Raw genomic sequence first — 25066 nt, forward strand, 5'->3', positions numbered from 1 at the left:
AGCATTAGGGAAAACTATTCACTGTCATCAATCAAAGCATGCCTAACAACCAATAATATTCTACCTAAGTTTCCTCCAGCTCAAGAGAGTACAGATCATTTAGCCTGTATTTTATAAATACTTTAGATGATACATCTCCAGCTTGGAAATTTAAGCTTATAGAAAAAAAAGGTTCATGTGAAAATAGGTCCCGAGGAAAAATCATACACAGAAATGAAATTTAGAAACAGAGGACTGGCAACAATGGCAAAGATATAAACAGCCAAAAATTATGTTACTATATTAAACAATAGTGGTGAGAGCTACATAATTTCCCTCTGGCTTTGCCATTTCAATGCTAGCACAGGAAAAACATCACTCAGGCTGTTTGTACACATGTAAATTCTATCCTCGCCAATGAATTATGAATTTGGTCTCCTCTTTTTAGCCTCTCTGTCATATAAATGCAAACCAATGGAAATGTCCTCACTGGACCCATCTTTTCCATCTCTAAGTGCTGATAGGTTCCCAGACTCTGGATATCTACTCTGCTCTGGGTGCCCAAGTGACATGTGAAAGTCCTTCATAAATTGGTGCTCCACACTTGTTGACGCCTCAGGCAACCTTGTAGGTAACTCTTGCTTAAAAATCAGATTAGTTTCAACTCCACTCTGGAGAGACAAATGTGGCCCATGGAAATTTGACACATCTTCATATTGTATAGGTTGGCATGCCTCTTCTAATTTCTCCTTTTCAGCCAATGGTAAAGGAACAGTCCTGTATCCTCTTGGCGAGGACTCCCCAACAGTGGAATCAATGGGTCCTGCTGATGTCCATCGCCTTTGCTCCTCAACAGCTTCTGAAAAATATAAATAAGCAATAAATAATATTAGAAGATGGCCTATGATTCTACAGATTTAATAAATTTCACAAGAAATGGAACTCTGGATTCATTATCTCATTTTTTTTTCGTTTGTAGATTATTTCATATAGTCAGTACAGGAATTGTCTGAGGATGTTAACTGCAGAATTATTTAATTTGAATAAACGTAGGTTGTCCAAGTTAAGCATAAAAAATTACAAAACTATTTTACAATAATCGTTCCTCAAATTGACAATCCTCCGCACTTAAGAAATGAAACTAACTACAGAATTTACTATTTAGTGCCTACCATTATCATGCACTAAAACTTCCCAAAAGAAAATTGAATCTCAGGAGAACATGTTGAAATAGATTTGCATCTCCAGCTTTTCTAATTGTCTGTATAAACTATAAAATACAGTTATCAAGGTTATGCTTAATCTGGAGTAGCAATTCGGTTGAAAGGCTTTAATATAATCTAAAATATTCGAACTTTTAGAAACACAATCTATCTTGCATCTTGAGCTTTCATGATTGTCTATTCCAAGTACAATGTTATCGTGATCATATTTAGTCTGGGACAGTGATCCAACTTAATTTACTCCAACATATAACCGCATCAAGATTATGCATAGCCTAAGGTTAGTCTTGGATCATAATCTACCTAAAGCTGCTTCCTTGAGTTTAATTTACTCCACTTATAACCGCATCAAGTACAACGTTATCAAGATTACATAGCCTGGGGTGAATTTAATTTACTCCACTTATAATTGCAACAAATACAATGTTATAAAGCTCATACTTAACCTGGGCAAATTTACTACACTTATAACTGCATCAAGTACAATTTTATTGAGATTACTTGGCAAGGAGTAGTAATCCAACTAATCAGATTATTATAATTTAATTTACTTGACTTAACTTCATGCAAATTAATCTTGCTGGAAAACACAAGTGAAGTCAAATACAGTGTTGTAAAGATTATACTTAACCTTGGCTGAATTGAATTTACTCCAATTATAACCACATTAAGCACAATGTTATAGAGACTATACTTAGCCTGAGGTAATAATCCAACTAAACAGCTTGAATTTTAATTCATTTATAACCACATGTACATTAATCTATCCCCTTTTTCTGCCTCTATGAACTTTCTCTCTCATAAACAAGTTACAAAACTAAAAAAGGAAAAAGCATTAAAGATGTAGACAGCATTACAATTCCACCCCATTGATAATGATGTGAAGAAAGTAACGATCATGAAAATAATAAGAACCAAAATGCAAGTTCATACCTCTAAGAGCATCTTCACCAGAGATCAGATCAAGCTGAAGTAAATCAAGCAGACGGCCAAGATCAACTCCACTTGTCCAATTTTCAGGACCAGATCCATTCTTCAGCTTCAGTCTTCCACGATTTGCTGTACCACCCCATATAATTCCAACTGGCCTAGGCTTCTCACCATTTTCCCCTGTTATTAGTATAAGGCTTCCACTGTCACCTTCAAGATCAAATGCTTGTTTATTCTCTCCTACAACAAGGAAGTCTGTAAAGAAGCAGATGCCTTTTTCATCATTGTATTCGAGGGCATAAGCCATCACAGTTCCTCTTGTAAAGCCAGAACTTCTCCCCACCTTCACCACCTGCTTGCCAATGAGACTTCCAATAGGCTTTTGCAGGTCCACACACATAACTTCGCCCATATCTCCCACACCTTTCACTGTAGTAGTGACTTTGGAAATATCGAAGCTATCTGCAAATGGAATAAATGCCCCATCTGCTCGTACAAATGTCTCTGTTTGACAACACAATTACATAAATACCACAAGAACATAGACCATAAATTAATGCATCAATAATGGTATCATAAAGTTTATTGAGATAACCTGGATTCATGCCAGCGAAAATTCCATACCACAGATCATCAGTATTGAATGATGTAGCCCTCTCAACAGCACCTAAATAGACACCCGGTCCAAGGTTTGGAGGCAATGGGTGAAACATCTTCTGGTTTGGGTAATCTAAATCCACTGCTACATGTCGGTTGGTCAGAAAGCCAACCTGACGAGAGCCAGTTCTACTTCTAACAATAGCTCCCAGTGTTCCATATGTTTCTTGGCTTGCAACCTGAAAAAATAACTCATGTAGAAATAAATCAGAGCTCTATACCTCGTAAAAAGCTCACATAGCTGCCACCCATGCAGAAACATAATAGAAAGTATTCACAGGTAAACCACAGAATACTTGTTCACGTCTAAATCATAACTGACACTTGCAAGCAAGCAATTAAATAATTCTCTTTGATCAGATGAAAAAAGCTATATAGCCTAAAATTTGACAGTTTCATGTGTAGTGTACTTTCCCTTTCAGTTTACGTTCAGATTCTCTCTAAGAAAAATCAAACTATATAGATAAGCTTGAAAATGTGCTAAAATTTGACATTTTTTTTGTGTAATAAGACTTGGGACCAGGTACCCGGCAAGTTGTCGGTCCCAAGCTTGGTCAGACTCGCTAAACCTACCAGATTTGCTGAACTTGATGATTCCGATCAAATAGGCTCTGCCATGATACTCGAAATGACCTTTAACACTTGAAAATGATATTAATTTCATTTGCAAGCACAAGCAAGGAGGAAAAAAGCACATTTGTGCCAAAAATAGTAAACACAATCCACTGAACCCAAAACCAGCAGACCTATTGGCAGCAAAGTTGATTGAAAGCAACTTGAGCAGGTTTGTAGCAGCCAGTGCATCTAAAGGATGCCTACAATACATTTGGATGAGCAGACAATAACTTTGGAGCGGCCCTCAATCAATTTGGAGCTAATTTGAAGAGGTATTTTCTCATTTTGAATTTTGAATTTTTGTTTTTGTTTTCATTTGGCATGTCTTCTATGTTTGTTTAATTTTTTCATTTTAGATTCTACAAACATAAAAATGGATAGTAAATGTTATACATGAAGGTAAAAGAAATGGCAAATAGCTTTCCATTTACACAGAAACTTCTACAGAACAAGTGCACAGTGAGTATGAGAATACTTGGGTCCTAACCAAGCAAGCATAAAGAAGGCATATAGAAATGTCATTAAAACCTAAAACGAAACAATCTATTCATATCAAAATAAAGACAAATCCAGCAACACATGCCCCCATCTTTTAGATGCTAAAATAGATAATAGGTATAGAAATGTCATTAAAACCTATAAGGAACAGAAATGTCATTAAAACCTATAAGGAACAGGTCTATTTATATCAGAATAAAGACAAATCCAGCAACGCAAGCCCGCCTTTTAGATGCTGAAATAGATGAATAATAGGTATATCCTCTGCAACATAAAGAGTTTTAAATGTTTTCAATCGCAAGGAAACCTCGTAAGGGAATGCATTAACCATACCACCAAGAAATTTCCCTGACACATTCAAAGATGTCTTTATGTTGGAACCTGAATAGATTTTCCCACCACTGTTTATTTCGTTTCTTTTTTCCTCCAAGAATTGTATGTCAAAATGAAAACATGTGCAGTTTATATTAACAACAATCAAAAGAATGTCTTCCTTTCCCACATGCCTTCTTATGCAGTGAAACCCCTAAGAGAAACTATCACCCATACTACCACCCAGAAATTGCCCTTACACAATCAAAGCCTTTTTTTATGTTGGAGCCTACATAGATTTTCTTACTGCCATATGTATCGTTGCTTTCTTTCTCCTAGAATTGGATGTCAAAACTAAACATATGTGTTGATGTCATGAACTAATATTAAACAAATGTCTTCCTTTCCCAGATGCCTTCTTATAGAAGATAATAGCAGAGATAAAAACCACATGAACTACATGTTACATGTATCACACATGATATAGATATGCGCAAAAACCTGACATAATTCTCATCATTAACTGTTACAACCAAGAGGAAGTCAGCTTTAAACCACCACATTCTGCTGAACACAGAACAAACCTTGTATAAGAATTCAACATGATGCTTATAGACCCTTTCATCACCTCTGAAGGCTGTGGACTTGCAGTAATAATTTTCATATGTAAAAACATATTCTGTGAGGGAAGATGAATGACATCAAAAGAGAAAATAAGCTACCTTATATACATGCGAAATCCATCAATCTGAATTGAAAATCAATTTGTGGCAATTCATTTTGGGACCTAAGAAGAAATAAGAGGAGTATTGGAGACCATAAGAGAGGTCTTTGAGCTCCAGACCTAAGTTTAAAGGACATTTATTGCTAGCATAACACTATTTCAATCTCCCAAGTTCCTAACAATAACCAAGATATGTTTCAAGGTTCAATTAACTTTTCCTCAGTTTACAACTTCATATTCTGTTTTGAAGGTCGATACATGAATTGTCTATGAATTTCTAGTTTTAATTGTATTATGATTATTACTGGTGAGTATCTTATGTAGGTACTTATTTACATTCCTCGCTGCTATGATTGTACTTAGAATAATGCTTGCTTTCAAGATAATCTCTTAAGGCTGCTTTACTATGTCCATGTTATTTATCTCATCAGAAAGGCTACCATAGGGGCACTAATGCAATCTCATCTCATGAGATCACTTTGGGCTTCATGAGCTGTATCATAAAAACAAAAAAGCACCTTCAGGTCCAAAGATCCACTCCCATCTTAGAAAGCTTCTTTGATTTAGCCAAGTTGTCTAGATCCTATATCATTGAACAAACTACACAAAGCCAGCCAATTGACTCCCATCTTGTAAGGCTGCCTTAGGGTTGACAAGCTATTTATTTTATCATACAGACTTCTCCAGGGCTAAGATATTCGCTTATCTCAGTAGACTTCTTATTTTGAAGGCAGGTTACCAGACATTCCCCTTAACAGTGCTGTATGAGGCATCCAGTGTTTCCGGTATGGATTCAGGCATGGTTATATGGCATATGCATTTTGGTCCTTGGAAATAGTGGTTCATGCCATGAGCCCCATGACATATCCAGATATGGTAGTGTCGTCTCTGGGCACATATCAGCATACCTGTGTGGTATTTGAAAGTCTAAAATGCATAACATTCCTACAAATTAGATACAAAATTATACATAAAATAAAAGAAATCTAACTTACTCTTCCCGATTCACTGTTTTCATTGCTGCACATTGAATAATGCATTGGAGTATTTTGCTGTGTGAATGAAGCCAATGCCTTCACTGCATCCCTACCTACAACACTTTTCCTTGACGGGGCCTCCTCATAATGATATTGAGGCAGTTTTCATGGAAAAAATGGCCCCTTTAATGCCTCACAATTTAGAAAATTGAAATTTAGCTCCAAATCCTATCAAATGTTGTAAGTATTTTCTCAGAGGCAACACCCAGTTCAAGGAATGAAATGAAAAAAATTGACTAACTGGTCTACAACAACAAAGATTTCATCTTCAACATCTGATAGGGATATGCCTATTGATGAAGTTCACAGATGATAATTCCTGATTTGGAATGGAATTACGTTGAAAAAGAGCATGATATGCAACTCCCTAAACTTCCATTGCTGACAGCTGTCATCCTTAGAAATGGGCCTCTCGATGTCAGCTTTTTATCTCCTACTGGTAGAAGTTTGAGGTCATAAGTTTTCTGGAAGCTTAGATGACCTACAAAGCAGGGTCTATCCATGATCAAGTGCCTTCTAAACAAATGAATGAGGAGTCATTCCTGATGTAAAGGAGATCTTTGAAGAGTATAAAATTATTCCGAACTCAACAAAATTTCTCCTTTTTCCATCTGTAGAATCGTGACAAAGCTAGAGCATGTAGCATATTATCTTTAAATCTAACAAAGCTATTGCAGCCATGAAGGTTAGCAAACGGAGATAACATGAAAACCAGAAGAGTCTACAAAAGTGACAAAGCATCCACTGATACATTTCTTTCCCATTCTCATGTATTATCTTTAAGTCCTAAAGCTGCACAGTCCAACCCATTTCTATCGCACCCCTATAATTGTGCACCATGTCACTAGATGCTTCAGGAAAAGGCAGTTCATCTCCATCTTAATAAATAACTTGCTTCCTCGGAAAAAAAGAGTTATTTGCCCACTGGAATCAAAATGGCTGACATTTTTTAGTGGTATGTTGGAATGCATTTTTCTCTTTCATTAATTTCCTACTCTTGGGAGCAGTGAGCTAATAGGACAACCATCTTGAGAGGGCAGTACACAAGTCCAAATATATTAGCGCCACATCCAATCACAATGGCTTATAGAAAACCCCAACAGCATCCCCTAACAATCCTAGTGCCTATTCCTGATCGTAGTCCCCATAAAATGGAAAGAAAAACCATTACTTACATTACAATACAAAAATCTAACATGTCAAGTACAGCAAATTCTCACACATGTATGATACTAAAAAGACCCCACAAAACAGGTTAGGAAGCAAATATGAACTTGCACTACTAAAGGGAAGTCATAACAGAGAAAATTTCAATAATTCAATCATATCATCGTGAACTAAGTAGGTCATGTGAAGAGAAACAAACTCTTCCTTATGGTTCAAACATCATTCATAAAATACCATAATATCACTATCAAACATAGCTGATAAGTCGAAGACATAAAAGATGTGCAACTGCCAAATAGTGCCTGCTTGATTCATTTTCTTTTCTGTTTAATTTTCATGAAAAGGAGACGGGAGACAGACAGGGTTACCATTTTCCAAAACAATAGGAGATGGATACTTCAAAATGAGAAATATTAAAAGAATATTTAATTATTTAAATTTTAGAACCAAAAAAAACACAATAGCTATACAATTTAAAAAATGTAAAGAACTTCAAAATTTATAAACTAACATTTTAAAATCTGAAGTATCATAATAAATGTCAACAAAAGCAAAATTAATTATATTGATATTTGATAATCACCATCATGACATAAACGTGTCAAATTTTAAACAACAATCACCTAGAGGCAGCAAATGAGATCCACGATGGGAATGCCATTATTTAAACATGGTACGTGGTACTTGGAGATGGCTATACTTCAGTGCTTGTAGACATCTTAGTCCTTTTTATTGTTTCTCTTCTACTATTAACTTGTTGGGTTTTAAACAAACAAAAAAAATCTGCTAGAAGAAACTCATACATTTTCATGCAAAAAAACAAAAAAGAATATTACAAGTCTTAAGTCTATTTCATCAACTCTTTTAGCTCGTCAACCAAATGCCAGCACTTTTTAAAGAGAAACTTTCAGGAGACAAGAAGTCTATGGACATGAATGAACTTCATCTGAAGTCTCCTGACATCTAGAGACATCCCCATGTGTGCCTCTAAAAAGGGGATGTATTTCCAATATGGATGAGTACAAGGGATCAAGGTATGAGTCTCCAAGTAACTACGGAGATACCCTTCAATCTCAAGCACTACTTTAAGCATTGTTCTTAACCCCAAGTATCATGTTAACGATCTTTCCCTCATTTTTATTTTGTGATCCAATTCCATAACCATACCCAAAATATTTCCTCATTTTCTCAAAGCATGTTTCTACTATTACTCTATATTTTGGAAAGAACAGCTTTCAATCACAACTTGATTCGCACTTTCTGTTGACACTAGGTACATACATAAATTCATATTTCTTGTCACACTATTGTCTGTGGCAGATAAAAAATATTTTAGCTTCTTGAATATATATTCCAAAAAAAGTATTTCCTTTAGGAAAGAGTTGCTGGAAGTGTTAAAATTGAACACGATAGAAGCATTCCCAATTATGCAGCAACTGTTTGACCTTAATACAGCAGAAAATTGTCAACATTGATTTGATTTCAGATAACAAAGCAAACCCTTATAGAAGTTCTAAATATCTGATTTATAGACAAATAAGTCACTGTTAATTTCAAATTGAAAGAGGTCAAAAAGAGATAATGGAACTTGTTTAATTGGGCAGACTATGTATAATACAAAATAGATAACCCTCAACAACCAATGAACAGCAGAATTGCAATCCAATGATTAATCAAAGATAGCATATATGGAAGAGAGGTCACTTTAACTGAAATACAGAGGTCACTTTAACTGAAATACAGCTCAAGCATCAACCCACTGCTAATAAAAGAGCACTTGAAGGCAATCAGTGATCCATCTAACATCTTTACATATGCCAGGTTTTTGTTTGAATCCTTTGATGAACTTTTGCCCATTATCCTCCCTAACAAGTGCCAAGTAAGCAACCCAGTAACTCTCATACTCACATGGTACTAAACAGACATGAAAAGATACCGGATTTTGACAATTTCTGATACAATTAGATGAAACGTGTGCATTTATGTTCACAAACCCAATGTGCCACATACAAAGCATTACAAAGAAAACATCATGTTATACCTATGAGTTAATGGTACAATTCATTAATATGCATGCCACAAGAACGCTAGAATATAGATATTGTGTACATAATTTTCTAACTGATCAACATTTTATTTAAAAACAAAAACAAAAAAAGGAGAGATCATACCTGAGAACCTGAACCAATACTTGGATCACTTCCCCGCAGACCTTCTACCAGTTCTGTATACAGTTGTTCTTTTGGTGTTGCTGCTGGTGCCCCATAATATGAGAACTCAACAACATCCACATCACACCAAACGCCACCAGGACCCTGTGCAAATCATATCTTCTACATTATAATCTCAAATGGAGCAAGATGAGATGAGATCACAGAATTGTATAAATTTGCTCCTTTAAATATTAAATCACTCAAAAATGACCTCTTCAGAGCATTCTATCTCTATAAGTATATACTAATTGTTGAAGCTTTAAAATAGGCAAATCAAATGTTTTGACTTAAAAGTAATTAATCCATATCTCATTGAATACAGCAATCAAGTAGACTTATTAATAAAGCATTAAAATTTCTCATGGATAATTTTTTCATTTTCAAATGACCAGTTAAAGCCTCCAGAGCATTAGTTGTAAATTTCGAGAATGTTTCAGCAGGCTTCCTCACAGATTGAAATAGCCTATCGGTGAGTGCAGTAATTCATTAATGTGGAACACATTTACTTTGCCTCCACCATGGTTTCTTTCCATCTTGTCAACAGCATCTAACAAAAAAGTTGCTGCTTTGATAAGGGTGAAACTACCCTTCAGCTATAAAAGTATCATCTAAATGTACAGCAGTTTGATCTGAAGGGAATGGACTGACTTAAGAGGGAAAAGTGGACAGGTGGAACATCACACCTTTGACAATGAAAGACCTGACCAGCCTTTGAAAACCAAAGAGCAAAATAAAATAACTTAACCTATCCCCAACATCAAATGAGTTGTTCCACAAGTCCAAAACTCTAAAATTATCTTTGAGTTAGGTCCTTTGAACATTGATCATTATCTAAACTCTTCATCAGACGGCTCTGATATGCTACTTAATGAATTTTTGACCAAAGGTTGAGAGTCGAAACCATCTAAAGATGGGTATATGCTGAATGGAAATTCAAAACAAGATCTGTGTGAAATGACCAAACTATATGGCACTCACCTGTTAAGATAAGATGTGTCAAACAGTTAATATAGTCTTGTGAAGAATTGTTCGTTTAGTTCAAAGATTATAGGTAGCACAACTTTCTTCCCCATCATGATCATGATGTACTCAAAATATGGGTCAGACCGTCATCCCTTTCCACAGAATCGACTGCAATTACTGGTAATAGCATTGATAGAATATAATTAAGTGTTTTTATTATGAAAGATTTAAGTGATTTTCAGGATAAAGGCCTCCATAGAACCCTTGGAGCTTTCAGATAGATTGGCACCATTAGGTCATATTCTATTTTTTACCTCTTTTTTTCAGCATCTCAAATCTCTGTCTTGTCCTCCTTTTCCCACTCACTGGCACCATCGGGCCTTTTCACACCCACAGACACATTCAAGCATATCGACTCATTTTTTCATTTCAGACCTAAAATTAGCCCATTTTTGTTGGATAACCTTACTAAATTCTTAAGGATCCATGTTACTACTTTTCCAACATTACATCCTATCCATTAACAAGGACCATGGCCATGGCCCATGACTACAGAGGAAACCCACAGAATTATCTTGGAGATCATTTGTTTAATATTAGTTCCGGACAAGCCTTTTGCATCTGTTGTATTGGGTGACAGCCTCGTTAACAAGGTACGGATTTGATACAATTATGAGGATTACTACAGAAGTTTCCCAGGTTTTGGAGGCCACAAGTTCTATACAGCTTGTGTAGATCTGAACAAAAATAATAATAAAATATATATATGAAAAACAAAATTAACCCTAATATGCATAAAATAAACAGAAAAATCATAAATTCATAATTGATAATTCAAAGTACAAATTAATCGTAAAAAATATATCAGAGGTATATATTACCTGTTCACAATAGGAAAACAGTCAATCATTATAGTCAAACACATGAAATACATGAGCAAGTCCAACATATTGCTCTTCATCAAGCAGCATCCAAAATAGCAATTGGTTCATTAGAACGAGATACAGTGGGACAAGAAGCAGTGCCACTTCTACTATCTCTGCCTTCAGCTCCTGCACGAGAGCCTCTTGCCTCTCTTCATCAAATAATGAAATGTAGGCATTTACCCTAAATATCATGCATACCCCATTAAAAACATATTAAAATATTAAAAAATCAAAACAGTCCAAGGGGTTGAGCTTAACTGGTTGAAGCATTGAGTTCTCATTGTGGAGACCCAAGTTCAAATCCCAAGGGGAAATCTAATATGGAACTCTAAGTTGTGACTCTTGGTTTTCCGTAATTGGCTTCTAGTGTGAAGGTGGTTTCTAAGTGGTGATTCTTGGTCTTTGATAGGTGATTTCCAGTCTGATTGCTCAAAAGGAACTGATAGGAAATGATATTAGTCTCATTTGTGCTCACAAGAGCTTGTATTGGTCTCATGTTGATGCTTGTATGAGCTGAATATTTGTAAATGATTAACAATATTAAAAAAACTAAAACTGAGACTCAAAAATGTGAATTAAAAAAACTCAGTTCTGATCAAGTTTCATGAAAATGTAAAGTTTCAAGTTTTTATTTTTATGTTTAAGTTTAATCACACAATGCACCCAAGTTAAGTATGAACCCAAATTTTTAGGGCATCCAAGTCTACTTTGTACCCAGATTTTGAGGGCACACACCCTCTCTAATTGATACCCCACACCCTTACAACTTGCTTACCCCTTAAACCCTGTAACTGCATGCCCACAGTTTAGGCGTTCATACAGGTTGCTTGCATACACACACCCTGCACACTCTTGTAGCTTTGACTTTTTATATAGAAAATAAATATTTTTAATAATGTTTTAATTTGCAACCAGGTTCTACACGGGCTCTTCAGAAATCCTGGGTAGTGCCCACGTACATCCTCCCTTAAAACACAGGACAAGTGCAGGGGATATCACAAAAGTTATTGGTAACCAAATAGTAACAGTATTGGGGCCTTTGTGGCAGTACCCAGCAATGTGGTGTGAGAGTAGAAGGCATAAGCTTCCCTAGAAAAGCTCCACACAGAACAATCACTCAGATTTTTTCTAATGCTGAGACCGTGTGAGGTTTTAGAGCTTTCTAAATCTGAATATAGAGGTTATAGCCTATTCAATTGTTGAGGAGTAAAATTTGTTAAACCTTATCAAATCCTCTTCAGGTAGTATGATTGTCCCATCTTCATGACTCATCCATTTGGTAACTATCTTCTTTATTTCAATATACACCTGAACTTTACTGTTAACTCGTCAACAAAAAGAAATTGGTATTCATTAATTAGTATTTCCTTTATGACATTACTTTGACCTTTGTTGAAGACTTGTAACCACAGAGAACAATCAAAAACCCTAAAAAGGCCAAAGAACAAGACGGAAGGGGCATTACGATTCTCATAATAATTCAAGGGCAAAACATCTTCGGAGCCATTACCTAAAGCCATCCAAAACTTTACCCACTGAAAGTCCTTAATTAAAGATGAATTGAACCCAGCAAGAGAAGGATTTTAATTCAAAATAGTACTGTAGCAGAGATTCACTGTGTTGAAGTAGCACAATAGGAGACCAATTTAATATCATGAAAGTTGACTGTCAGATTGATAGCTTTATATAATTTCAAAAGTTGCCCTTCACAGATACACGGGAAAAACGTACCAGGTAAGCAAAAGTATTCAATGTTGAAATTTCACTATAATCCTTATGGGCCAAAAAGTTAAGTGAGAAAAAACAAAGAAATAAAATAGTCAAGACACGTATAAAACATTATCAATATCAGGATACTCTGCACTTGAAAAATTAATGCATATTGACACAGAAGTATCTGCAGTTCATACCTCAAGGGCAGAAGGCAGCCTTTGGATGTCAAGAAGCCACTGTTTATGGACCTTTCGAGCTACAAACACGAGTATAGCAGGTATGTTGGTCAGCACCCCTTCTCTAATGCGAAAGCCAATAGCAGTTCCAAGACTGTAGCGGCGCAGTATTTTGCTATGGAACGCTCGTATTGTCATCAAATCCAGCAATGTAGTAGCTTGTTGTCCACTCGGTAAACGCTCCAGTGTATCGGAATCCACCTCTTTCTGGACACCGCCAAAGTAAGCTGCCCTCTCCTCAGCAGTACCGTTAAGCCGGTTTGATGCTGGCCAGAGGAAGTAAGCTCTGCTTTCTGAATGTTGTCCGGCTGAGGCAGATGCCTGGAGAGGAGGACCGTCTGTGCGTGGATGACGACTGGAATTGCCGGTCACAAATGTATGTTCACGATCCAAGACCGACTCCTCTGATTGCATTGATCCTGAGTAGCGTCTACCTATTCGTAGAGCTCTGGTGACATCCATCTCCTCACTGGACCTACAGGCATCTGTATTTTAAGCCTCTTATTGATGTCAACAACAATTCAATTAACAATAAATCTACTAGGCAAGCACGTCATGACTGAGAAAACAGCAATCTTGAAATTGAAATTACCAAGTTTCACTAGCGGAGACCCCAAAAACACCCTCTAAACCCCAATAATAGGAAAAACATAAACCAAAAATTAAAAAACTCGCACATTGTGACATAGTACGGTTGCTATACCTTTTGGAATCCGATCTTTGTGTCCAACACTATGATGAAATTAAAAATCATATTCCGCATGAATAAAAGTAGAACCTTGACTCAAACTTCTGCTATGGTGGGTTGGATTTATGACTTCGAAGGGCTTCAGTGCCAACAATCCATCACAGTCAGCATTTCCCATGTGACCAAAAGAAAGAGCGTGGTACTTTATGCTTAATTACGGTACTTCTATGACTAAGGCATGATGTTACTGAAAAGATCAGTGAACAACGGAGCTTTCTCTTCTTACTCAAGAACAAAAGAGTCGGAATAGACAAGTGGAGCAAAGTGGAGCACGCAAATGTACAATGCGGTTAGAAACCGCACTAGACTTGGTATAGAAAAGACACCATGACAAAGCAAAAAAGTAAGTTTACCCGCAGCTAGGACCGGACCATGGTAGCATTTTTCTGAGCAAGATTTTAAAATGCAATAAGTTTTAAACGGTACTAACCGATCCCAATAGGATTGCTGTAGCTCCTTAGATTTAAACCTGAGCTTCTTATGCTGCTGATTCATAGGATCTTCAGTGGCCACAATAGTGTTGTCTTCCTCTTCTTTGGACCCGCCAATCAGCACTTCACTCGCCACTGGTGTGGTCACTGCTGCTACCTCCTCTTCTGGGTGAGATGATGATGATAGCACCAACTCCAACGGCTCATCCACCATCTCAATACACTGCTAAAACCTCCAAACCTCTGCATTCGCTACAAACCAATACTCCTACTCTAAATCCAAATCACCTCAATATCAAAAAAACATCAGGAGTTAGTACCATCAAGCACAAGTTGGTATTATATGAGCACTCAAAAATTGAAAATCGATTGTTGGAACCAAATCCAAAACCCAAAAATGGAAACAAGGCTTGAGTAAATTTTGATGATCCCACAGGCTATGACTGCTTTGCTCGACTATTCACTGGCCCGACAATGGAAACTGAAATGGGTATTCCTACTTTTCACAGAAATGGCATTTGGATGTGGTTTTCTTCACTAGCCAAGCAAGAAGCTGATATGGGTACTACTTTTTTTACAGACGACTGACATCTGTGTTCAAGTATAGACTCGATTTATGAATAACCCATGACCAAAACCAACATTTTGTATTAATATTATGAATCAAAGAGAGAGGATAATGCTTAAGAATGCTTTTCCCTGTACATATAATGCTACATCCCTATCACTAGTTCATCATAACTACAGGCCCACCTCCCTCTCAAAATCTCATTCAAATATGAGTGACTATACCAATACCAATAAAAATAAAGAAACCAAGATTTTAGGGGCCAAATCTGTGCTAACGATGTTCAAGGGGGCGACGGATCGTGCATTCAGATGCGAGAGAAACGCAGGCCCAAAGGAAAAAGAAAGTTAAAAACCCCAATAAAAGCCCCCAAAAGTGCCATCTTTGGAGACTCCACCAGCACTACAGTGCAAACAGTTTTCAGGGGCCCAAAAGGGTGTCAATCTGGTGTGCCTCTCTCAGTCCTTCGGATATTTTGCCGTCTCAAGATTCGGAGACCCCGCCCTGTCGCTTTCACTCCTCTTTACCCCCCGGGTTAAAATCTATGACGTAATTTTTCCGCCGTTTTTAGTATATACCACCTTCGCTTTCTCCTCCTTGACTTTGTTTAGAAACTAATCAATCGTATTTCCCTTCTGTCAGCTGACGGGAATTTGGGTGGGTTGGTAGGACTAGGTATTCTCCAATTTCAACAGCGTCAGCGTCCATTTCACGGCTGCCAGGCTGGCATTACGCCGGATTTAACACCGTCAGATCTTTCTTTTCCCAATTTTTTCATCGAGAATGGAGTCTCGTGGACTGTGGATAAGGATTCCGGGTGAATATTCGGCGATTGGAATGATTTCCTCTCTTGATCTTCTTTTTCCGCTTCATTCAATAAAAAATCTTGGGGAGGAAAACGGCTTGCAGGATATTTTATTTCTATTTTACTGGGTAATTGAACGCTAGGCTGGATTGTCCCCGGCAACAGGATTTTCTAGCTTTAATTTTCAGGGTTTGTTGTGGAACAAGAAACCCATTCTGCAATTTAATAATAGAATTTGTCTGTATGCCTACGCATTCGGGATTTGCACCCTCGAAAGGCCATTCATGTCGCCATCTTTTCATTTTTCTATTATATAACCTGGTTTTCACGTGGATGTCTATTACTCCTCTTTTCTATTCCTTCTGTTTTTGTTTCTGTTTTCCCCTTTTGCAGGGATGGCAGCTCTGCATGAACACGTCCATTTTCATATTCATGTCGTTGTAAAAATTTAATCTTTATTCAAATTTTCATTGCATATACATCTGTTCCATGTCAGCCTGCTGTTTAAGTATATATTTAATGTTAGATCCGTGTAGATATGTCGATTTATATTCCAAATTTCTTTTGGAAAACACCTAAGCTTTCGCAGTCTGCAGTTATTATTATATATTTTTTCGTTCAATTCAACCTATCTAACAATTTGTGTATCACTGTGTTCCATTTCCATTACACCTCACTACCAAAGCATCAAATGTCTTAATGGCAGACATTTAATTTCTACATTATTATATTTTAATGGCAGATATATAATTTTTACATCTAGGATATTGGCATTTGATTGTGCAAGATTTTTCTATTTTAGGTTTGATTATGAGTATATGATAATCAATTGTCTTACCTAAAAGTATTTTTAAATTTGATTGCATAAGATTTTTCTATTTTAGATTTGATTATGAGTATATGACAATCAATTATCGTAGCTAAGAGGATCACTTCAACTTAAATTTAGAGTTTGGTTACACCAATTTTGCATAGAGATTGTTGCTGATATTTTTCAACTACTTTGTATTTGTTAGATTTTTGGAGGTGGGTTTGAAACCAAAAATTTTTTTTGCTTTTTTTTTTGACATTCTTCTTATTATGAGATTAGGTCCAATTCTTTTACCTTTTTATAGACTTGCATAACTTTCTTCAAATCTTTATGGATTGTGAAGATCAAAGATGTTTGGCTCTCTTTGTAACGAGATGTTTGGAGTTTGGCAACATTTATCCAAAGGCTTTGCTTCCACAATGTTGTACACTTGATGAGTTACTTTTTTCAATATTTTTTTCTAGGATTGAGTAGGAAGACCTTGTGACATGCCTATAAATATGAGAAGATCTATGAGACATGAAGGACATGATTTATCTTTGTGTCATTTCTCTAGAATGCATACCCTAATTGATATTTGTTCTCTTTTAAATTTATTGGAGTTGCACCCTTATTTCTACTTTTCATTATACATTTCAAGTCCCTTGAATCAATTTTATCTTATCCTTCTTATTCTTAATCAAGCATTATGGAGGTATCTTCAACTATGAAACAAAATAAGATAAAATGTCAACTCTCAATCGTGGTGTTATAGGGTTATGTAGGCATACAGATGAAGAGTAAGTACTTAACAATAAAAGTATCGAGTTGTTTCACACTTTTGGCCAACAAAATTGTTTAGAGAGAAATTATTTTGCCTTAAACAGCATCAAACGAAACAATTTCTCTCAAAATCATGTGGCATTACGTGGCATAATTTTGGGTGAAACTCTTTCACCCAAAATCATCAATAGATCTTGTTCAATTAAAAATTGAAATGAGGTTCAATTTATATATAAAATTTCAACTGAAACACTTTTGGTTGAGAAACCCTTTCACCTAAAACTATCTACATGAGAGCCTAACCTCTCTTATAGGGAAAATTGAGCATAAATTTAATTTCAACTCTAGTTTTCTCCAACTAGTGGTACTTTCATTAAAAATTTAAAATATTCTTTTGTAGAGCTCGAAGTTTAAAACCCAAAAATATATATTTTGATTAATTTATTTGATTATGATTTTAAAAACATTATTGCAAGTGGGCTTTTATAATCAAACATGAGGTTGATTTGAATTTTTTTTGAAAAATATTAACATATTGTAAAAATATATATTACACTAGAGGAAGTAATCCTCTCCAACAAGATACAATTTATTTTTTATATGATAAAAAATTCACATAAAATTTGGCATCCCATAAAATTATATGATGTTTTATAATTAAGTTTAATTTTTTTATATATTCATCAAAAACTTTAAAATAAATCCATACATTAAATTTTCAAGCCATCGATGTGAAAAAAATCACATAGAAAAGAATAAAGTTTTACTCTCTTTTTTGGCATCCCGCCAGCCTCACTTTTTTAAAAAAATATAGCACTTAGAATTCTTTTTTTATATTTATAAAAAATATATCCAAGTAATTTTTTTAAAAGTTTATAAAGTATAAATATAGACTAACATTGTTTCAAAATCCAATACATAAATTTCACTTTTAGGTGATTGAAGTTGAAAATTTGTATTTGTGTTAATCAGATCCTTGATAAAAAAGTGTGACACAATTATATACTTTTACCTCACGATCTCCTCTTATTTAACACATGCTCTTAACTCATTTGTTTTAATAATCATTGTAGCAACTTGTTTGACCATTTAACATGGAAATTAATCTTAATCTCATAACTCACTCTGAATTCAACCTTCAGTACCCAAACACCCTAAGTTTGTCTAATTACTTATAATCTAACCACCCTGGATGTCACCACAACGACAATACTATGCCCTAGACAAATCACACATGATCACATCCCCAACATTCTAATATTGATTTTTTTGATGCTTATGCCTACCTTTTCTCTCCAATTCTATCTTTGATATTTTTGCACGCTAATAACTATAAACAAGTAAACAAACACACTTTGATTTTATAAAGGATCCCATAATGCACTCTACACATTCACAAGGATACATTTTGATATTTCAAATATTTTGTAGGTATTGATTGCCACCAAGAAAGCTTTGTTATTCATCCTCCTCAAGCTAAGTCCCCAAAGGTGCATATAGCACCACCCTATCTAGTTGTCATAATTTTATTGTTGGTAGTGAAAAGTATAGTGTAAGGATGGAACTATCATCGTGTAGACATTAGTTCACCTAAAGGGACAAAACCAACCATCAATTGTGTTCAACTTGACACAAAGGATAAGGATAATCATCTATGGATTGTGAAGAACTTGTGATTAAATAGCATCATGATGTCTAGTGTAGATTATAACTACATTGTAACAATAAACAACCTAAACAGTCAAAATGATTACACATCTTCTAATCTTTATCCCTCTTTTTTTTTTGCAACTTTAAATCAACTAATTAATTTAGAATCATTAATTATCCAATGTTTAATGTGTAATAATAGATATTATCATCATGTAGACACTACTACACCAAAAGGGCCAAAACCAACTTGATGTAAAGAATGAGGATAAGAATCTAGGGATTGTATAGTACCCATAATTTAATAAAAGCACCATTGTCTAGTGTAGACTATAAATAGAACATAACAACAAACAACCTAAAATGTAAAAAAGACTACACATCTTATAACATTTATCTCTCTATTTTTTACGTGCAACCTCAACTCGATTAAATAATTTTAAAATATTATTCAATTTTTAATCTATATTTCCCTCTACATTTTGACCTGGACCCAACTTCTATATACCTATCCTTTAGATTAGTTCTTTAATTTTATATTTGTATTATCCAGATGTATCTCTTTGTTTGTTTGGGAGTTTGTATATATTATTTGTAAAATATTAAACTATTGATGCATTATCCTCCATTCTAAATGCCCTCACCATATTTCTTCATGGACTTGCTAATAATTGCCCTTCTTTCTTAACTTGTATTAGTGATTTAGAACTTACTACATCCATGAACATTGGATTTATCTTGGGATAATAAGGCATCGTCATCCATGTAGTAACTACCCACAATAATGTTGGTCATCTTCATTGAAGTAGTAACTACTCACAATAATGTCGGTCGTCTTCATCCAAGTGGTAACTACCAACAATAATTCTCTCCCTCTCATACACTCCAATATACACAATTATTATTGTACTATCCATAGTCTTGTGAGATCCTACCTTGTCATTTTCTTATAGGACTTAGGAACCTATGTTTTGACATGTGTAATGGTGGAGATAATTCCTTATGTTATGTTTAGGGAAAATTCATCCTATGAGTTTAACTCATACATGTGATAAAAAAAAAAATTGGGCAAGTTATTTCCTACCGCTTTAATAGATTGTGATTTGAATTAGTTTTAAACCTTAGCCCATATTCAATACATTATTTCTTAGAGTTAGCTCAAGCATCTATATATCACTCCCAATTCAACATCAACCTATCGAAACAACAGTACATCTAGGAATTGATCGCCATTGAGAAAGGTTTGTTACTCAACATCCTCAAGGAAGTCCCTAAAGGTGCAAATAACACCAACCCATCTAGAGATAAAGGTTTCATTATAAGTGGTAAAAAGTATACACTCTAAGGAATAAATAGTGGCTATATACACACTATCACATGCACTTGTGTCTGAATTGATATAAAGACTCAACACAAAAATTTAGAAATCATACATACTCCATAATAAGATACAAACATAATATCTAGTACAAATCAAAACCCAAATATATATTCTTAACTATCGAAACAACAATACATCTCGTACTTGATCACCTTCATGAAAGTTTTGTTACTCGACATCCTCAACTAAGTCCCAGATTGTGCAAAAGTAACACCAACCTATCTAGAGATGAAAGTTTTAGTATAAGTGGTAAAAAGTATACACTCTAAGAACTAAATAGAGGCCATATAAACACCATCACATGCAATTGTGTTTGATTTGATATAAAGACTGAGTATAAAAATTTAGAAATCATACATAATCTATAATAAGATACAAACATCATATCTAGTACAAATCAAAACCCAAAAAAAAAAATAACCTTAACTATCAAGATGTATTAATCTTTTTCCCTAATCTTCTTGCACAACCTAAACCTAAACAATTTTAAAATCATTAAACATTCAACATTTTATTATGATTTTTTATGTTTCACTTAGATCAATATCTCCCTTTGAATAGGCCTATGAAATGCATTGAATGAATAAAGAAAAAGTAAACCTATAACTTAGGCTAGTGGCCTATGCTCCCTAAAGGGGCTCAATTTGCAGACAAGTAGGGGTGGAATCCATTTGCTTGTACGGTTATAACTTCTCCCCCACTCTTTTCCGTAGATAGACGGACAAAATTGATTCTACATCTTAGTGTATTCTTTTCACGTGACAATTGTCAGGCTAAATTTGACGGTTTGCTAGCTGTATTACCCCTCTTTAATATGTAAAAAAATCATTACCATGGATCATCCTAGGGGGTGGCATCATCAAAATGTTGACCACTGAAGTCACCGCTTTCTTAGTGGAATGGATTTGCTCCCCACACTACAACTAGGGTATCTACACCTCTACTAGGGTTCCATATAAATGAGAATTTATGACTCCCTCCTTATCTTACCTAACAATGAGATAAATTTCTATGGGTTAATGATATGTCCTTCCACTCATAAAGATCAGTATGTCCCTTTTTCTCTACATGCTAATACTTGTATTATTTGTATTTTTCTTTTGTATTTTGGATTTGTTTTGATTTCTTCATGATTAGTATATATGTAATGTGTTTTTTGTGTACAAGTTAGCAATTAATGAAAATCTTCTTGATTGAGTATGATTTTATATTTTTTAAAGGATTTGGATTTTGTTTATTGTTTAATTATTTTTCGATTTGGATTAAATGGTAGATTTGGATTTTTAACTCTAATTTCTTAAAGTCAAATGTAATTATGGGCCTCAAGTCTACATTTTTCCTACTAGTCATTATTGTAAGTGAACAAAATCGTGCAAATCGACGTGACAGTCTAATGATGATCTAGCAAGTTTGTCACACAATCCATGTGTCATGAGTTAACTTCCTCTTAACTTTATCTATCTTGATGACAATTTTCCCAGCTTCTTAGCATTCTTGTCTACCTCACTCAACTTTTGGAGTGGGTTCAAAGTACTTGTGCAACTCCAAAGATCTTATGTTGATATTTGACTTGAGGGTCATTATTGTAAGTGCTCAAAATTGTGGAGACCGACATGATAGTCTAATGATGATCTAGCAAGTTTGGCTCACAATCCATGTGGCATGAATTAACTTCCTCCTAACTTTTTCTTACTTGATGACAATTTCCCCCAAATTCTTAGCCTTCTGGTCCACCTCACTCAACTCCTCAAGTGGGTTCAAAGTACTTGTGCAACTCCAAAGACCTTCTCTTAACATTTGACTTAAGGGTCGCTTGAGAGATTGTAGGGTCACTCAAGTAACCTAACTGAAGTTGTAGGGTTGTCTAGATGACTAGCCCTAGTAAAAGGGGTGACCTTATTATTCTTGGAGACATGTGAGTATTTAACTTTGATCATTTTACTACCACTTTTTCTCATGATTGAAAGTTCTTTCCAATCTTGATTAAGCCCTCTCTTCCCCTAACCGATCCTCAAATCCCAACCAACTCTTCAATCCACTCCAAATCAACTCTTTAATGAGCTCCTAATCAATTCCTCCAATTTGTGAATCTTATTCGCTATAAGTACCTCCCTTCTTGTGAGTTTGAGGGAGGTTGTGTGCTACAAAAAAAAAAAAAAGTGCAATATGCTCTCATTCTCCCTATACAATCACCCCTAGGATCTTATCTTTGTTGTTGCAATCCCCATCATCATTCACATGCTTATACAAAACTGTGTGAGCCTTTTCCATTTCTTTTACAAGTTTTAAAGCTTCCCTTACCTTCCAAATAAAATCTATTTTTCCTAGAGTATCCCTCCTTTGCCTCGGCATCAAGGAAGAGGACCCTATTGTTGCAGAGGAAGAAGGAAGTTAGACCTCTTGAGAACACAAGCCAATACAAGCAACATCAAAAGATAATTTTTCCATGAGTTCCATTCTTCAATTCATTTATTCTTGGAAAGCTTTTTAGCAATTAGAAAATCTCCTGGCCAAGGAAGTAATATCTACTTGCATTTATTGAGTAGATTAGAAGTCTTTGAATCCCAACAATTTCATTTTCCAATTAGTTGCACTATTTTCTATTTTTGTAGATTAGATCATACCAAGAAAATGCGAAAACACCAAAATTATAGTTACATTGCATTCATAGGGAAATCCATGTAAATTGCATACTATATAAAAAAGTTTACTTTCTACAAGTAGCTAATTATTAGATAAAATTAAAAAATTTGAAAAAATCCAAAGCATTTATTAGTTTAACTTTTATATTCATATAAATTAATTACGTTAAGAAATCTCATGCAACTTCAAAACTAAAAAACATGAAGAGAAAATTATTGATCTTAACATGAGTTATGAGAAATTTAAACTCCACATCAAATGAGCTCAATATTTCAACCAACTCAATGAATTATTAAAATGAAATAGTAATTGCATCTCTTGTGGTTTTTATCTCTTCTTACTTGCTATTCATTCTCAATGTGTCACATAGTAATAGAAGATTGGATTGAAGTAGTGTTACATGAAATCCAAGAGAATTTGCCAATTCACGAGACTCCCACTAAAGAGATGGTCTGACTAAGCTTGAATATTGTAAGAAATAGAACAAGATCTCAAATAGCAAGAATATTTCAAATTCAAGGTTAACTCATAAGTTGCCTTCTTACAAGCATTGGACAAGAGATAAGCATTGTCTAAGAAATAAAAAATGAAAATCACAATTTATTTCAAGAGTTGACCATAATGTTTTGTCATGTCAATATTTTTCAATAATAAAATCTATCTAAGATATGTTAGGATAAGGTGACATTAACCTTGCAATCATATATCATTCATATGTCTCCATGTTTTTTGGGAAGTGTTCCTTAGGACATGATAGAAAAATATTAAATATTTGTACTTTGTGGTTAATTGTAATTGTATTTTCAAGAGGTGGACATGTAAAGATGATGAGGATGACTTAAAATAGAAAAATTACTCCCCTTTGGATGTCCACATTTGGATATGAAGGGTCATGCATTGGCTGCCCAATATTGGGAAGAGAAAGGGTGTCAAATGGGAGATATGAAGAGTCATATGGAGCTATGAAGCATTTGGAAGGTCAAAGATCTATGTGGTGATGGTTTAGGCACCCATGTTTGAGTCTCTTGAAGGGAATTAATGTTTTATTATGTTTATTGGTTGTTCACTTTCCTAGGTTGTCTTTTTGCAAGTGGTTTCTTGCCTCTTGTTTTGGGAAACAATAAGGGTTTTCCCTCTCCCACTGTGCTACAAATTGGAGCCAAGGCATAGTTGTTTGATCATCAATTTATTGAAGGATTCCAAGTGATTATGAGTTTAGTTGGAGAAGTGTAGTGAAGTGAATTATATCATTCTCTCTTTTAAAGAGTAATAATATAATTGCCCTCTTTCTCTAGTGGAATTTTTTCCTAAAAATATTTCTCCTTCTAAATTTGGTGTACCATATGGTATGTTGCTTTTATATTATTGTTAAATGTTGCATTCACTTTTGTATTCCAGATTTAGTTATCTTATTTCTAATTTGTAAATACATAAAGAAGTTGTCTTTAGTGGTCCATGTAAAGTCACTAGTTTTGAATTTGATATCCATCAAACCATTTTCAATAAAAAAAAATCATTGAAGTCCTTTTGAATCAACCCGAACTATCCTTTTCCACCTTTCTTATCCGAGAGGTTCAAAGTAGCATTGAAGTCCCCTCCTAGAATAATCACTTTAGCTTCATTTTCTTGAACCATTTTAGAAATTTGTTACCATAGTGCCCTTTTTCTTCGTGTGCTCATGGGTCCATAAACATTAAAAAGAAGAAAGCCTTTGTTGAATGGGTTCAAAAAAATACTCACTGGTTGCCAATTCTTGTCCTGCTTTACCTATTGCACTATCACCATAAATAAATTCCATGACGTCCTCAACCCTCTAAAGGCTCCACCAGCTTCAATAAAGCATCCATCTCATAAAGACATCTTATTCCTGAAAGAACCAATATCACCCCCTTTAAGCTCAGTCTCTTGTAAAATAATATATAAACATGATTGGTCAAGGCACCTCTTAATCAGACACATTTTGTTAGGGGCATCACAACCCTTGACATTCCACGAAAGGACATTCATTGCTCTTGAGAAAAGGCATATCCTTTTCTTGATCTAAGATTGCTTTGGCCTTTTGCACTCCCTACTA

The 25066-nt window shown here is 35.0% G+C and overlaps 1 protein-coding gene across 3 annotated transcripts; it reads right to left on the minus strand.

The window, feature by feature from the left end:
- Positions 1-255: 255 nt before the first annotated feature.
- On the minus strand, positions 256-15556 carry LOC131060009 (protein NARROW LEAF 1). Of its 3 annotated transcripts, none has more exons than XM_057993092.2 (6): positions 14372-15556; positions 13155-13662; positions 9314-9457; positions 2728-2968; positions 2136-2636; positions 256-838 (listed from the first exon to the last, which is right to left on the minus strand). In XM_057993092.2, exons 1-6 carry the CDS (start codon positions 14584-14586, stop codon positions 402-404), a joined length of 2046 nt encoding a protein of 681 aa, XP_057849075.1. In that variant the 5' UTR covers positions 14587-15556; the 3' UTR covers positions 256-401. The 3 variants fall into 3 exon arrangements, with proteins under 3 accessions (XP_057849075.1, XP_057849074.1, XP_057849076.1); XM_057993091.2 differs by having other exon boundaries at positions 13155-13668; positions 14372-15555; XM_057993093.2 differs by having other exon boundaries at positions 13155-13678; positions 14372-14417.
- Between the last annotated feature and the right edge of the window lie 9510 nt (positions 15557-25066).

Source organism: Cryptomeria japonica, chromosome 8, assembly GCF_030272615.1.
Source record: "Cryptomeria japonica chromosome 8, Sugi_1.0, whole genome shotgun sequence".
Lineage (NCBI taxonomy): Eukaryota > Viridiplantae > Streptophyta > Pinopsida > Cupressales > Cupressaceae > Cryptomeria > Cryptomeria japonica.